The 13,239-nt window shown below is 55.3% G+C and overlaps 1 protein-coding gene across 1 annotated transcript; it reads right to left on the bottom strand.

Annotated features, from left to right (window-relative positions):
* Nucleotides 1-2,769: 2,769 nt before the first annotated feature.
* On the bottom strand, nt 2,770-12,744 carry ZC3HC1 (zinc finger C3HC-type containing 1). The gene is made up of 10 exons (XM_040594934.1): nt 12,499-12,744; nt 11,181-11,292; nt 10,850-11,000; nt 8,673-8,756; nt 7,990-8,117; nt 6,365-6,522; nt 5,284-5,509; nt 4,588-4,794; nt 4,169-4,378; nt 2,770-3,237 (listed from the first exon to the last, which is right to left on the bottom strand). The coding sequence occupies exons 1-10, from the start codon at nt 12,618-12,620 to the stop codon at nt 3,169-3,171; spliced, it is 1,467 nt and encodes a 488-aa protein (XP_040450868.1). The 5' UTR covers nt 12,621-12,744; the 3' UTR covers nt 2,770-3,168.
* Nucleotides 12,745-13,239: the final 495 nt, after the last annotated feature.

Below are 13,239 nucleotides of genomic sequence, written 5' to 3'. Positions count from 1 at the left end.
GCCGCGGACCGGGGACGCCCGGCACCGAGGGGAGCGGGGGGGGGGGCGCCGGGCTCCGAGCCGCTGGGACCCCCCGCCGCCGCCGGTGCCGCCGCCGGTGCTGCTGCTGCTGCCGCCGCCGCCGGTGTCGCCGCCGCCCTCCTGTGCTGCCGCCGGTGCCGCCGCCTGGGCCCCCCCGCGCCGCCTCGCGCTCCCTCAGCCGCGAGCCCCGCTCCGGTCGCCTCTGCCGGAGCCTCTCTCTGGACCCCTGACGTCACCCGCAGTGACCTCACCGCCCCGCACCGTCGCCATTGGTGCGCTGGCAACGCCGCGGTGGCCCCGCCCACCCCGCGGCACGCCGGGAGCTGTAGTGCAGTGGAGCGGGTACGAAAAGAAGGGGGGAAAAAAAAAAAAATGTTGATGGGGCCGCGGGTTCGAGACCCCGGTGGAGCCCCAGCGAAGAGGGCTCTCCCCCCGTATGGGGTGGCCAGAGTCACCTGGGGAAAGCCACCATTAAATCCAAACCTCTACCCTGGATTACAAAGCAGGCACGTGGCAGATGGCCAGGCCTCACAGCACGAGTCACCGTGCCGGCTTTGCGGTGCGACACCAGTAAAGCATTTCCCAGTGCCTCAATTTACCCAACCGGCCGGGGCAGGGCAGGCACCCGCCAGCGCTCCAGAGGTGACAATGGGGCGCGTGATGATGGCACTAATGGGTTTCTTTCAAGCTGGCGGGGCTCTGACATGGAACCTCCCCACCCAGGGCGGACATCCTGCATTCCTGAACCTAGCATCACTCCAAAAAATTTGCCCCAACGCTTCCTCCCCACATGGGGAGGAAACACAGCTGAAGAACTCTGAGAAGTTTGAGAAAAGGGGGACCTTCACCCCACAAGTGTGTGTGTGTGGGTGATTTCTTCCATTTAACAGCCCAACACACCCCTCTAGCCCCAAGTCTGGCTGGGGCAGGAAGTAACGCACCTCCGGGGTGAGCTAGGCTGGGGGAAATTTTGGGGGAGGCAAAGGGGAACAGCGTTATATTTGAGCAGAACAGCTGGAGAAGCTGGGATAGAGGGTCCCCCGTTTCCCCAGCTGGTTCCAAGCAACTGAGAGAACAGGAGGGGGAAAATCACGATTTTCCTCTTAATTTCTTTAAATTCTCGTATTTCACCTGTGTTATATCCTAGTTTTGCAATGGGGATAATTTCACAGTAACAGCGACTACAACAGCATGCTTTCCCTTTTGGAACGCCTTAAGACCACTCTTCCAGCACCCAAACTCTTGTACGTGGGTGCACAGGGGATTTGAGGGCCGTCTGAGCCGTCCTGGGTCTAAAAACAGGGGCAGGGGCGGTAGCTGGCTTTGCCCACCCCAGCATGGGGATATCATCCTTTCCAGTGCAGGTGCACCCCATGGTTTGTGGGGCAGTTCCCTGATCACGGCAGGCATGTGCGAAGTGGAGCAGGTGCGTGTGTGTGAGAGGGATGTTGGAAGCCGTGGAGGGTAGGGGGAACCATGGGGAGCTGCAGGACACCACTGGAAATAGGGAAGCCATGGGGAGCAGGGGAGCTACAGAGACCCATCCATAGCAAGCTGTGGGGGGAGCTATGGGGGACAAGTGGGGCTGGGGGGGCAGCTGCTGGGGACAACAAGATCTGTGGGTCCAGGCAGCTGGGGAAGGGTCTTCTCCATGCCCCACTGCAGAGCCCAGCCAGTGCCCAGCCTCTCCTCAGCCCTCTGGGGCTGGGGGTATCAAGGGTGCATGGGGGGGTGACACGCATATCTCCATATCTCCCAGCATGGCCATGGGGTGAAGCAGCTCCTTGTTAGGGCCACACAATTAAGACCTTAAACTCAAACCCTGCTGCTTCCCAGGGGGCTTCCTGCCAGCACCCACCCAAGAATCTGGTAAGTAAAGGGTGTCTCCCGGAAAAAACACTGGAGTGGGAAGGTGTACATGGAAGTTTTGGGGTGCAGGGAAAGCAGGGATCAGCCCTGACCAAGGTAGCTGCTGCCTTTCCAAGCACTGGGTGGCCACAGAATGCCTCGAAGAGGATGGGGCAAGATGAAACACAGTAGGAACCCCAGAGCTGGAGCAACCAAGGCAAGTGCTAGTTTCTCCAAAGTGGTTTCCTTTGCTCCAGAAAGAAAAAAAAAAAAGAAAAAGGAAAAAAAAAAAAGACTGACATGTCCCTGTGCCCTCACCCACATCCATGTGGGGGCGGCAGACCTGGAGTAAAGGGATCCAACTGTGCCTGGGTTGTCTGTGGAGTCTCAGTCCTCCCCAAAGCCCCTTCCCCAGCATCCTCGAGGATGGAGACAACAGACCAGAGTCTCCCTTCCTGATAACTTCTCCCCCTTCCACAGAGACCAGTCCCTCCCCAGCACCCGGCCTTGTGACTCTGAGCCATGGGAAGCCCTAACCCACCTCTTCCTGCATTTTGCCAGCATCCCAGTCTCCCTGGCACTCCAGCATGGGTGATTTATCACCCCAAAAAGCTTTCAGCCCCTGACTGAATCTGCTTCAGGAAGCTGAGTGCCAAAGCAGACACAGGCAGGCACAGGGGTACAAGGCCAGGGGCATCTCTACATGTACAGGGTCTGAGGCAATGGCAAAGACCCCACATCAGGCAGGGGAGACAGCAAAGAGTGAGAAACAGGAGAGGCGCACAGCTGGACACTACTCCCACAAAGATGAGCATCCCAAGGGATACAGGAGCCACGTGCTAGGTCCAGAGCTCGTCCTGTCCCAGGAAGAAGCGTCGCACCAGCAGTAACAAAAAAACACAAAAGTGAAATATTTATTCCCACCTGGTGACACTTCCCTGCGCTGCTGGTGGCACGTCACAGCTGGACAAGACAGTCACCCCTGCCAGGTGACCACATCTCCTTGTTTGCCTCGCACATCCCAGCACAGCACATCCCAGCTCCAGATGGGGCTGTCAAAGCCCTTGAGGCCAAGGGCTACAGCAGCAATTTGTGAAGGCAGGGGGCTTCAAGGAAGGCAGTCAGGGAGAAGTGGGGCCCAGCGGCAGCTAGGGGCTGCATTTGGTGTGGAGCCTCCTCGGCATCCCCTCCCAGGGCATGGAGCTGCCATAGGAGCAACTGCGAAGCAGACCTCTGCCAGACCAACACAATGCCCTGTTGCTGCCAGCCAGGCAGCAGTTCCCAGAGGCAGTGGCCTGTTCAGGCAGAATTCATGCTCTCCCACTGCCGGAAAATGCGGAACACCTTGCAGGACTTCACCGAGAGGCTCTGTGAGAGACGGGAGCAAAGCAATAACCAGAGGTTAAGGCACCACAACAGGATCTGCAACCGCCACCAGCCTGCCTACAAAGCACATGAGAAGAAACTGCAGAAAAAAAACCTATTTGAAATATCCCAACTAGCTGCCAGGACCTCAATTTGCTCCTCTTCTTCATTAGCCCTTTTTACCAGAGCTGGAGGGGAGAAAAAGTAAGGTGACTTCAAGAAGCAGGACAGCACTCCAACCATCCCCTGCTCCAGCCTGGTCTCACACCTGTGACTTGTGTCCAGTCCCACAGGACCAGCACAGCCAGAAGGGACCAGTCTGTTAGGGACATAACCCACACAAAGTTTCCAAGACAAATGCTGAAGCAGGACTGCTCCGCTGGTCCCTGCAGCTCAGCCCCAAGCAAAGCCAGAGGGAGCTGGCAGGAGGAATCCAAGTGGATAATGGGGCCTGGGGGATCCAGAGAGGTGGCAGCAGGTACCGTCTGCTCCACAGCCACTCAGGGAGGGGTGCTGTGGCCTCAGTGCTGCTCCCCTGGCTCAGCAAACCCACTGGTCCAACAGCCTGGGACTGGTGGCTGCAGGAGCCAGCAATCAGGACATCTGCAGAGAGCATCAGGAGTACTCTATCGGGACATGATATAAAACTGGATCTTGGGCAGCACCAAGCTGCTCAGGAAAGGCTGTTATTTATAGTAGCCCTTGAGCAGATCTGTGCACAATATATCACTGTAACAGACGAGACCTGGCTGAGAGGCTGTCAGCACAGCTGGAGGGGAAGCGGAGATGCTGCAGACACAGGTTTGGTCCTTGCCACCCAGCTGGCTTTGCACTCAGCCCAAACAAAACCCATATAACCCAATTTCTGAGCAAGGCTGGGGCAAGCAGTGTTTTGAGCACTTGAATTTGGGGCTGGGGATCCCGCAAGACTCACCACAGGCTCCGTCTCAGGCACTCTGTCACACTTTCTGGTGGCAAGGAGTGTGTTCAGTACCACTTGCCAGCCCGGTTCTGGCTTCACAGGCTCCTTCTCTGCTTGAGTCACGGTATCCTCCAGGGCTTCCCCTCCCTCCACTGTGTTGACCCAGGGACACCAGTCACGATGCTGAGAGCTGGGGTCAAAGAAGCTCCTCAAAGAAGTGTCCTGCATAAGGGAGGAGGTGACAGTGAAGGAGGACAGCAACAGTATGATTTAAAACATACTTCAATGACACAATGAAACCCTCTCTGCGTCTAAACACCGGCCCTGAGCTGGCTGTGGGGACAACACTGGTCCCTGGATCAGGAACACCCTGCCCATGCCCCTCTCCTCCCCACCCAGGCTCTCCCTGCACCTGCACTCAGGTCACTCACTGAGCTGCTGGAAGAGCAGAGCCGTGCCCGCTTGGCCCTGCGGAGAGGGCTGGATGGCACCTCCACGTTGTCCCCCTGCCCCATGCTGCGGGTGATGGGGCGGCTCCTCAGAGTGGGGCTGGTCACCTCCAACTCACCCCGGTCCATGGGGATGGGAGAGTCCCAACCCCGTGGGCGAGACATTGCTGGGGACGGACTCTTCTCGTGCTGCCAGTGGGGAAAGAATAAGGAATTAGTAAGAGCTCCTCTGGTCACCAGCATGTCCTCTGCCTGAAGGGGACGGGGGGACCCTGCCCATCTCAAAGAGAGATCAAAGCCTTCTCAGCCATTCTGGCAGGAGCAGTGCCACCTTCCCTTCACACCAGAAACATCTCAGATATGTCTAGCTGGACATGCCCCTGACTCAGAGCATCTCAAGTTAAGACAGGCCCCAGGATGCTGGTGGGAAAGGTCCTTTTTGTGTCTTCCTACAGCAGGGTTCAGAGAGGGAAGGACAGAGAGCTGCAAAGGGCAAGGGCAAATGCAGCAGCAACCTACTTCTGCTGACATTGCCTACAGCTGGAGACACAGCACCAAAATGAGCCTCTTTCAGCCTAAAAAGGCAGTGTACACCCAAACTACATCAGTCTTGACTCCTGTGTGCCCCTGTATCACCCAGACACCCCAAGCTCAGGGGCTGGCTGAGCTGGGCCATACCTGCTCAGAGCCAGGAGGGAGCGTGTCTTGGCTCCGCGTGAGCATCCTGCGCGGAGACATGGGCACGAGTGGGAAGCGCTCAGTAGGTGCCAGTGGTGTGCCGCTCGGGCTGCAGGAATCCAGCTCCGGCCCCACAGACTCCAGCTGGTGAAAGCCCCACAGTCCCACCTTCCTCATACAGCGGGAGCAGGTGATCACTGAGAGGTGCACAGAGCCAGACGCAGCACTGTGGGGACAGAGCCAAGTCGTGAGAGAAGGTCAGTGACAAACCTGGGCCCTTCCCTGGAACCGCAGCTGTCAGAACAGATGCAGGTATTTGGCAGAGCACAGAAACAGTCTCAGTTGCAGGTACCCGAGCCAGCACATTTCAAGACATCGGTACCCCTGGGCTGAGGCACAGCCCTACCTGGTTTTGTAGCCCCACATGCTAAGTAGTAAAACACTTCCATTAAAACTCATCTACAGCATTGATTTAAACTGGTTCAGTTACATTTTAGCTTGCCATGAAGCAGAAGCATGCTCAGTTGTGACATATCAGCTGAACGTCCCCATCTTCAGCCCGTGAACTGCCCAGCCACAGCAGCAGCTCTGCTCCTCCCCACCATAAGGCCTTTTCCAGCCTGCACCATAAAAGATCACTTCACCTTCAGAGCTGCCTCAGGCATAAATAGCATGGCTGTTCTGCTCGCAGCACACACTTTGGGAAGCTGTGAGCTTTCAGGTCATGAACCTTCCCTCCCTTCCTGCAGGCCTGACGAGCAATGAAAGTGTTACTAAGGATGACATCTCAGGGATTGACTTCAACATCTAAATCAGCAACAAGCGGGGCAACTGACAGATCAGTTGTTTCACACTGTTTGCCATCTCAGGGAGACATCTATTTTAGATTAAGGAGATTTGCACTGGAGTTTCTGGAAATCTGTCAATTTTAATGGCTAAAGATAATATTAAAATAGTGAAATAGGGGACACCTAACATTTCACAGGAGAGATAATCAATGTTCCTCCAGCCTCTGACAGGTTTCACCAGCAACGACGAAGTGCGGCAGACACTTCAGTAACAGTCCTACAGCACTACCCACCTGCAAGTCCAGCCACACAGAGCCAGGATGCAGGCAGGAACATGCACTTGCAGGATTTCTGTGGCAAACTTCATCGGTGGTTTCTCTCCCTCCATTTTGTGCTCTAATTCCTCCCCGATCAGCTGGAGGAGCAGACCGATCTTCTCCTCTGTTAGGGACTGCAGGACAGAGAAAGGTGACAGAGCTGGCAGTCAGAGGCAGCCTGATAAAATACACTGCTTCTACCCACAAACCACATCCTACATGGAGAAAAATCCCCTTTTCACTCCCTGAAAGGGCTGGGTACATGAGTTACCACCCTCAGCACTTCTACTCTGGTTAACAGGCAAAAGCCACAGAGTGATAGCTTTCTCCTGCCTTGTGCCCATCTGACTCTTCCTGTTGCATGGACTTTGTTCAAGCACTGTTTGATCCCCCGAGCACATGTGGGGACAGCAGAGCAGGTCGCAGATCCGCTGCTCGCAGCAAGCATGAGCCTGAACAGCCCCGCCTGAAGTGCCTCTCCAATCCCAGGGAGGTAACAGGGGCTGTGTTTGCCTGTGCTTAGGCAAACTGTGAGCACTTCTGGGGCTGTTGCTGAGACACAGTGAGAAAAGAGTGTCCCCGAAGGGTGTCAGTCAGGCTCCAGACCTTGCTGCTAGTGAACAGCCAGGGAGTTAGATGTGGAGATGCAATACATCCATTGGTTTTACGGTTTCTCTTCTCATGGGGCTCTGATGGGTTTCATAGCTCAGCCAGCCCATGATGGCAACCATAAGACACCTCTGTGATTTCTGCTGAATGGATGAAGAATTGCCCACTTCCCACACGGCTTCTCACTGCTGAGAGCCATCTGTTACGTGCCGAGCAAGTGTCCGAGTGCCCAACAAGCCAGACTTGGCTGAAGTAGAGCAGGACCTGGCCAGGTCCCTACAAGGAGGCAATCCCACACTTGCTCCTGGCTGCAGCTACGCTCCAGCCTCTTATGCTGTAGGTCCTGCTCTTTCCTCCTGCCTGCTGAGGCTCTTTGCATGACTGCCTCACACGAGAGGCCTCCCCCGCACTCCCTCACCTTCATGGGCCTCTGCTCTGGGGCAGCCTCTGGCACCCCAAACTCCTCATCCCACCTAACACAGTGACTGTCTCCAGTCTTGTAAGCTCCCAACTAAAGGAGTGATCCACGGGTTGCCACATCTCATGGACTGCTTGGAGGTAATGGAGTGGGAGCTGCCAGGGAGAGCTCCTGAAGGAGTCTGTGGGACCTGAAATAAATTCTGCCCAACACCAGAAAGCACCACACATGCCGGGCAAGGCGCACAGTGGGAAACAGACACTTCAGCCCAATTCCCACCAGTGACATCATGGTGACATGAGCCAGCTCTGCTTGCATTGGCCAAGGGCTTGCACAGCAGATGAGGCTTTTCAAACTCCCTTTTATGTGTTTCCAGAAACAGCAGGAGAAACCACAATGCAAGGAACATCCAAGAGGAAAGCCAAGGTGATGACAGACCACTCACACACACAAGCTGAAATCTCTGATTTGAATCTCACAACTGGTTCAATCAGGGTTTACACAGCACAGGCATGCCTGGCATCATCACTGGGGACCTGAACACACCTGATCTTGGGGACAGACAAGAACTCACCATGTTTTTCAAATCTTCTGGTCTGAGAGAGGGCAGCTGCAGCTCCAGCAGACACAGGCTCTGAAAGCGATCCAGGAAGTCCTGGAGGAGGGCTCTGGGCTCATCCACCAGCAACATGGCAAAGCGATCTGGTGAAAGGAAACGCAGGAGGGTTCAGCTGTGCCACCAGCCTCCCCACCCCTTCTTTATCCCGCTGTGCAAGAGAGGAGATGAGTCCAGCCAAAGTCTCCCCATAGCAGTCTCTCAGCTTTAAAAAGAAAAGCTGAGCACAGCCTTTTTCCTTTGCAACCACCAATCCCCGTGAAGTGCAGCTCTGAAGACAAGATCTATCGCCTTTGAGCACCCCATGTCATCCAGCCTCCTGTCAACCTCCCAGTTACAACCCAAAAAGCATTTTTAACTGTCCTAGAGGCATGTAAAGGTGAAGAAAGGCTGGGTACAGCCCAGCCTGGGACTCTAGTCATGGCTCAGCTGTTTATTTGCTGATGCTGCTCAGAGGCATCACTTTGCCACTGTGTGCTTTGTTGTCCCCACAGCGAAAAAGGGGACTGTGGTGACGCTGCCTGCTTTGAGAACTTGAAGAGAAACCCCAATTCCTACAACAGGAGACAAGAGCAGACAGAAGGGGATTAAAAAGGGAATAATGCCAGACACGTGCACTAGCTGGGCTCTGAGATACCAACCTGGGCAGGGGCTGTCTGGCCAGAAGCAGAACTTCTCATGAGCAGCGCACAAGGCTTTCTTCAGCTCCACGCAGCGCTCCTTATCTGCAAGGCAAAGCTCACTTCTACTCCCCTGCAGAGCCACCTCCTCAGGGACTGGTTTGTTTTTCCCCAATCATGACAGAAAGGCACCAGGCTACAAGGGCTTCCCTGTTCCTCCCGTTCAGCATGGCTTAAGTGACAGATGCCACCTGAGGCTGCAGAGCCTGAAGCTCTCACCTCAGACTCATCTGCCTCCCCACCAAAAGGAGCTGCCACACCTTCAGCCTCCCTCTAGGCAGCCACATAGCAGCGGTTCCTGTAGCAGCGAAGGCAGGCTGGCTCAAGGGGTTATCTCTGCAACAGCGAGCACCACCAGAGCCATTCCACCACCCTGCAGCCAAAATCCCCTCCTGTTCCCAGGCACACTGACCGTGGAGCAGGGGAGCCTGCCGCACTGCACAGCAGTGCGGTGGAAACACAGTTCAAACCAACCACTGGCACAGGGACTGCCCACTTTTGCCAGTTTTACCTCCTGGGCTACTTCCAGTCCCTAACTCACCTGACCCTTCCACCCTGGCTGTAGGAACCAAATCACAGCCATGTCTGGAAATGGAAATCAAGTTTCCTCAAAAAAAGATTTGATACTTAATTTAACTTATTCACACCTTTCAAAACCAAAGAATTGATTTTCCAACTTATTTTTCAAGCCGCTCTTCCAACCTCTGATTATTTTAGATTTTCCTAAACTAGTGCATTTACCAACAGAATAATTAGGCCAAGGTTTATTTAAAAAAGATAGTCTGAGCAAACAGCAGACGTCAATATTCAGAGTGACCCAAAAGGAAATGCTCATACAGCTTCCTATTATACATGACCCATGCGGCATTTGTCAGACAGCAGGGCTGTGCTCTCTGCTACGTTCTGGACAACAAGAGCAGAGACTTGCAGTCAGTCAAGAAAATTCAGAAGTGGAGATGACACTTATTTGTGGTGGGGTAATAAATGCCTTTCTACAGAGGACAGATGCAGATAAAGGAAAGTGAAGTTCTGGGCAGGTGATAAAGCACAGACCATCACTATCCTGTGGCTCTCAAGCAACACTCATGCTGTGGGGCCAAGCAAACCATGGAGGGTGACAATCCTGCCACATTCACAGCCTGTGTTGCCCAACATGGGAGAGCCAAGAGCTGTTACTGCTCCGTGCCTGCACCTCAGAGTGTCAGGAGTGGCTGATGCTCTGCAGGCAAGAAAAGGAAAGGTGGTGGGCCTGGGCAGGGAGCTCAGCAGGCACAACAGGAAGGGGAATTTTACTGTAGTCCAAGTAGTTTAAAGAAGGCAGTGGAGGAGTTTACTAGTTAAATTACACAATGTGATCACCTGGACTGGCTTTGTGACCAGCAGCCACCAACAGCCCACAGAAAAATTGAATGGAAATCAGGGCAGCAGACCAAGCAGCTGGGCAACAAAATTTTAAAAGGATGTTAAGGTACTGGAACACATCCAGGGGAGGGCAACACAGCTGATGGAAGGGCTGGGTAGCACGTCCAGCGAGGAGCAGCTAAGGGCCTTGGGCTTGTCTTGTTTGGAGACAAGGAAGCTGAGGGGCGACCATGTTACTCTCTGCAGCTTCCTGAGGAAGGGAAGTGGAAAGGGAGGTGCTGAGCTCTTCTCCCCAGGATCCTGTGATAGGACACGTGGGAATGGCTCAAAGCTGCATCAGGGGAAGTTCAGACTTGGTATTAGGAAGTGTATCTTTACCAAAAGGGTGGTTACACATTGCAACAGGTTTCCTAGAGAGGTGGTTGATGCTCCATGCCTGGCAGTGTTTAAGAGCCATTTGGACAATGCCCTTAATATGATTTAATGTTTGGTCAGCCCTGACGTGGTCAGGCTGTTGGACTAGATCATCATCACAGATCCCTTCCAACTGGAACTATTCTATTCTAACCCATCTCTGACAACAGAAGCAAGAAGGTTTACCATGTTCTCACAAACTAAAGAGTATTTTCCCAATTTGCACTTTATTTTCAGAAACATCAAACACCCAGCACCTCTCAGGACAAGACTATGCAAGTAATTTACATACATGATGAAGCACATACACCCCCAAACCCTAGAGCCCACGCCTTGTACCCACTGGACACTAGCATACATACACTTGTTGAAGTCAAACGTGAGCTGCAGGCTCATGCAGAGGAAGGCCTGGCAGCTGGAGCACTTCAGCATGTCACACTCCACGTTGGTCCAGCCATACTTGGCACAAACCAGGGGAGACAGCTCATGGGGTTTGCCTGCCCACTTCAGCGGGTGCTCACATTAAGGATAAAACCCAACAAATTTCAGGTTGAGCAGGCAAAGCTTTGGACAGGGTTTATATGGCCAAAGAAGAAAAGCTTCCAAGAAGATAGAGCCTGTGGGGAAGCCACAGGGAGGGTGATAGAAAAGCAGGGTGGGGAATGGCTGAAAGCTCAGCATCAGAAAGGATATGGTGAATGTTTCTACTCTGCTGAAATAGGCTTCCTTGCTGGCAGACTCCAAGGACAGAGCATCCATTTGAGAAGATCCATTAGCTGATTCCAACCAGTCAGATGTGTCCTTCCTAAAATGAACAGCAAATCAGCAAGCAAAGCATTTGCACTGTCCTGGAAAGATTTCATTAATAAAAAATGCACAGATCACTTTATAACCTCTCGTACTTCAGGCTTACCCTTATAAGAAACCTTTCTGCAGATCTCCTAAAGCCAACTTTTAATTACTAATAAAACAATTAAAAAGATATAATGCAATTAGAAAAGGTGCACATTAAACATTTCATGATGATTGACAGCAGTGGCAGGTCGAGATTTGACTTGACAAGGAGACAGGAACTTGTTTTCTGAGCTTGGTGAAGGCAAATTAACAATTGCAGCATGTTTCTGAAATTGGGGACACTCCCAAGCTCCTGACATTGGCATTCATGGCTGGAACGCAGGCCGCTGCAGCTGGAACGCTGGGTACATGGCAGGTGCTACCCTTTGGCCTCTCCCCAACACCCCTCCATGGACCAAAATTTGGGGATGGTTGTGTCAAGGGTGAACTGTGCCTCTGAGGACAACCACAGTCGTTTGACTTTAGCAAGATACCCGCAAAGTTCAGCCACCTAGCGCCTCCAGTGCCTTCCAGACTCCTCAGCACCCACCAGTAACTCCTGTGACTCTCAGTGCCCCCCCAGGCTGTGACCACACACTTTTTGGGTCAGAGGCTCAGTATGTGGCCAGCTCAGCTCAACCAAGCTGTGGGGACACCAGAACTCTACAGGCCAGTTACCTGCCCCTGCCCTTCCAGTGCACACCAGTGCCTCCCAGTGCTCACTACTGCCGCCTTGTGTCCCAGTGTCTCCGTTTCCACTACTGCCTGTCCGCCCCCCACCCGTGCCTCGCCATCCCTCCAGTACTCCAATGCAACCAGTACTGCTTCCCAGTGCACCTTTGTCTCTCCAGTATTCCTTAATCCCACCAGTACCCCAGTGCCTCCCAATCCCACCAGTACGGCCTCCCAGCGCCCACACTTTCCAGTGCCCCCCCCCGTGCTTCCCAGTCTCTCCCTGGACACCTCAGCGCCCTTTTTTCCCCAGTATCCCTCCCCCACAGTAATTCCCAACTCTCCAGCACCCTGCAATGACTCCTGCCGTTTCCCATGCCCCCTCAGCGTCTCCCAGACCTCCCGATAACCGGGGGCTCCCCAGCCTGCTCCCCCCACCGGTGCCACATGGACGGGCCGCCTCCCTCAGACCCGGTGCCAGCGAGACCCCGCCGCTCCCCCTCACCCGTCGGGCCCGGCGCCCTCAGGGGCAATGCCACCGTCGATGAGGTCGCGGATCTGTTGGGGGGTAACGGCGGGCGGCCTCCCCCGGCCTCCCCCCGCCGCCCCGGCGCTGGGCGCCGCCATCTTGGTCCCTCACCCCCTCACGGCCCGGGGCGGGGGAGCGGGAAACGCGGCCGCGCAAGACCGTTCCGGCCCGGCCGTGAGACTGCCCATTGCCCCACGCAGCTCCCGCACGGCCTGTTCGCTCCACGGAGGGTCAGCGGTGTGCTGCCGCCTGCACCGAGGGGCCCCGCGTCCCGCCCTGGGCCCCCACGCCCCGGGCGCTGCACCCCCCACTGCTCCTGCTTTCGACGCTCTATTACTCCAGCCTGTGCCCACGACAGCGCGCAGCCGCGGCGAGCGATCGTTCAGCCTTCACGACAGCAACGTTCTCGCCGCGGCCTTCGCCCACCTGCCAAGAAGCCTGCGTTTCATAGGCCGAGGCCGCAGAAGCTCGCCGCCGACTGGTCGGCGGCGGGGGAGGGGAGAGAGGGGGGCCTCTGCTGGCCGCCGCCCGGGCTCGCCCTGTGGAGGAGCAGACGGGGCCATGTCGGCGGCGGACGGTGCCCGGGAGGGCGTCAGGGAGGGCTCGGGCAGCGCGGCGGCTGGCGGCGGAGGCCTCCTCAACCGCTTTGTGCAGCTGCCGGGCAGGCCGCGCTCGGCGGGTGAGTAGCGGCCGGTTCTAGGGGCGAGGGTGACCCCG

The sequence above is a fragment of the Falco naumanni genome, chromosome 5 (assembly GCF_017639655.2).
Source record: "Falco naumanni isolate bFalNau1 chromosome 5, bFalNau1.pat, whole genome shotgun sequence".
Lineage (NCBI taxonomy): Eukaryota > Metazoa > Chordata > Aves > Falconiformes > Falconidae > Falco > Falco naumanni.
The sequence above is the reverse complement of the archived record's forward strand: the minus strand, read 5'-3'. Positions and strand labels throughout refer to the sequence as shown.

What these genes read in the sequence shown, in the direction of transcription:
- ZC3HC1 (XM_040594934.1), bottom strand. Translation starts at nt 12,620, where the DNA reads ATGGCGGCGCCCAGCGCCGGGGCGGCGGGGGGAGGCCGGGGGAGGCCG. An exon ending in CTGTGTGGCTGGACTTGCAG is followed by an intron (nt 5,510 to 6,364) that starts GTGGGTAGTGCT and finishes CTGTCCCCACAG; the next exon opens with TGCTGCGTCTGGCTCTGTGC. An exon ending in TCTGCTCTTCCAGCAGCTCA is followed by an intron (nt 4,379 to 4,587) that starts GTGAGTGACCTG and finishes TCCCTTATGCAG; the next exon opens with GACACTTCTTTGAGGAGCTT.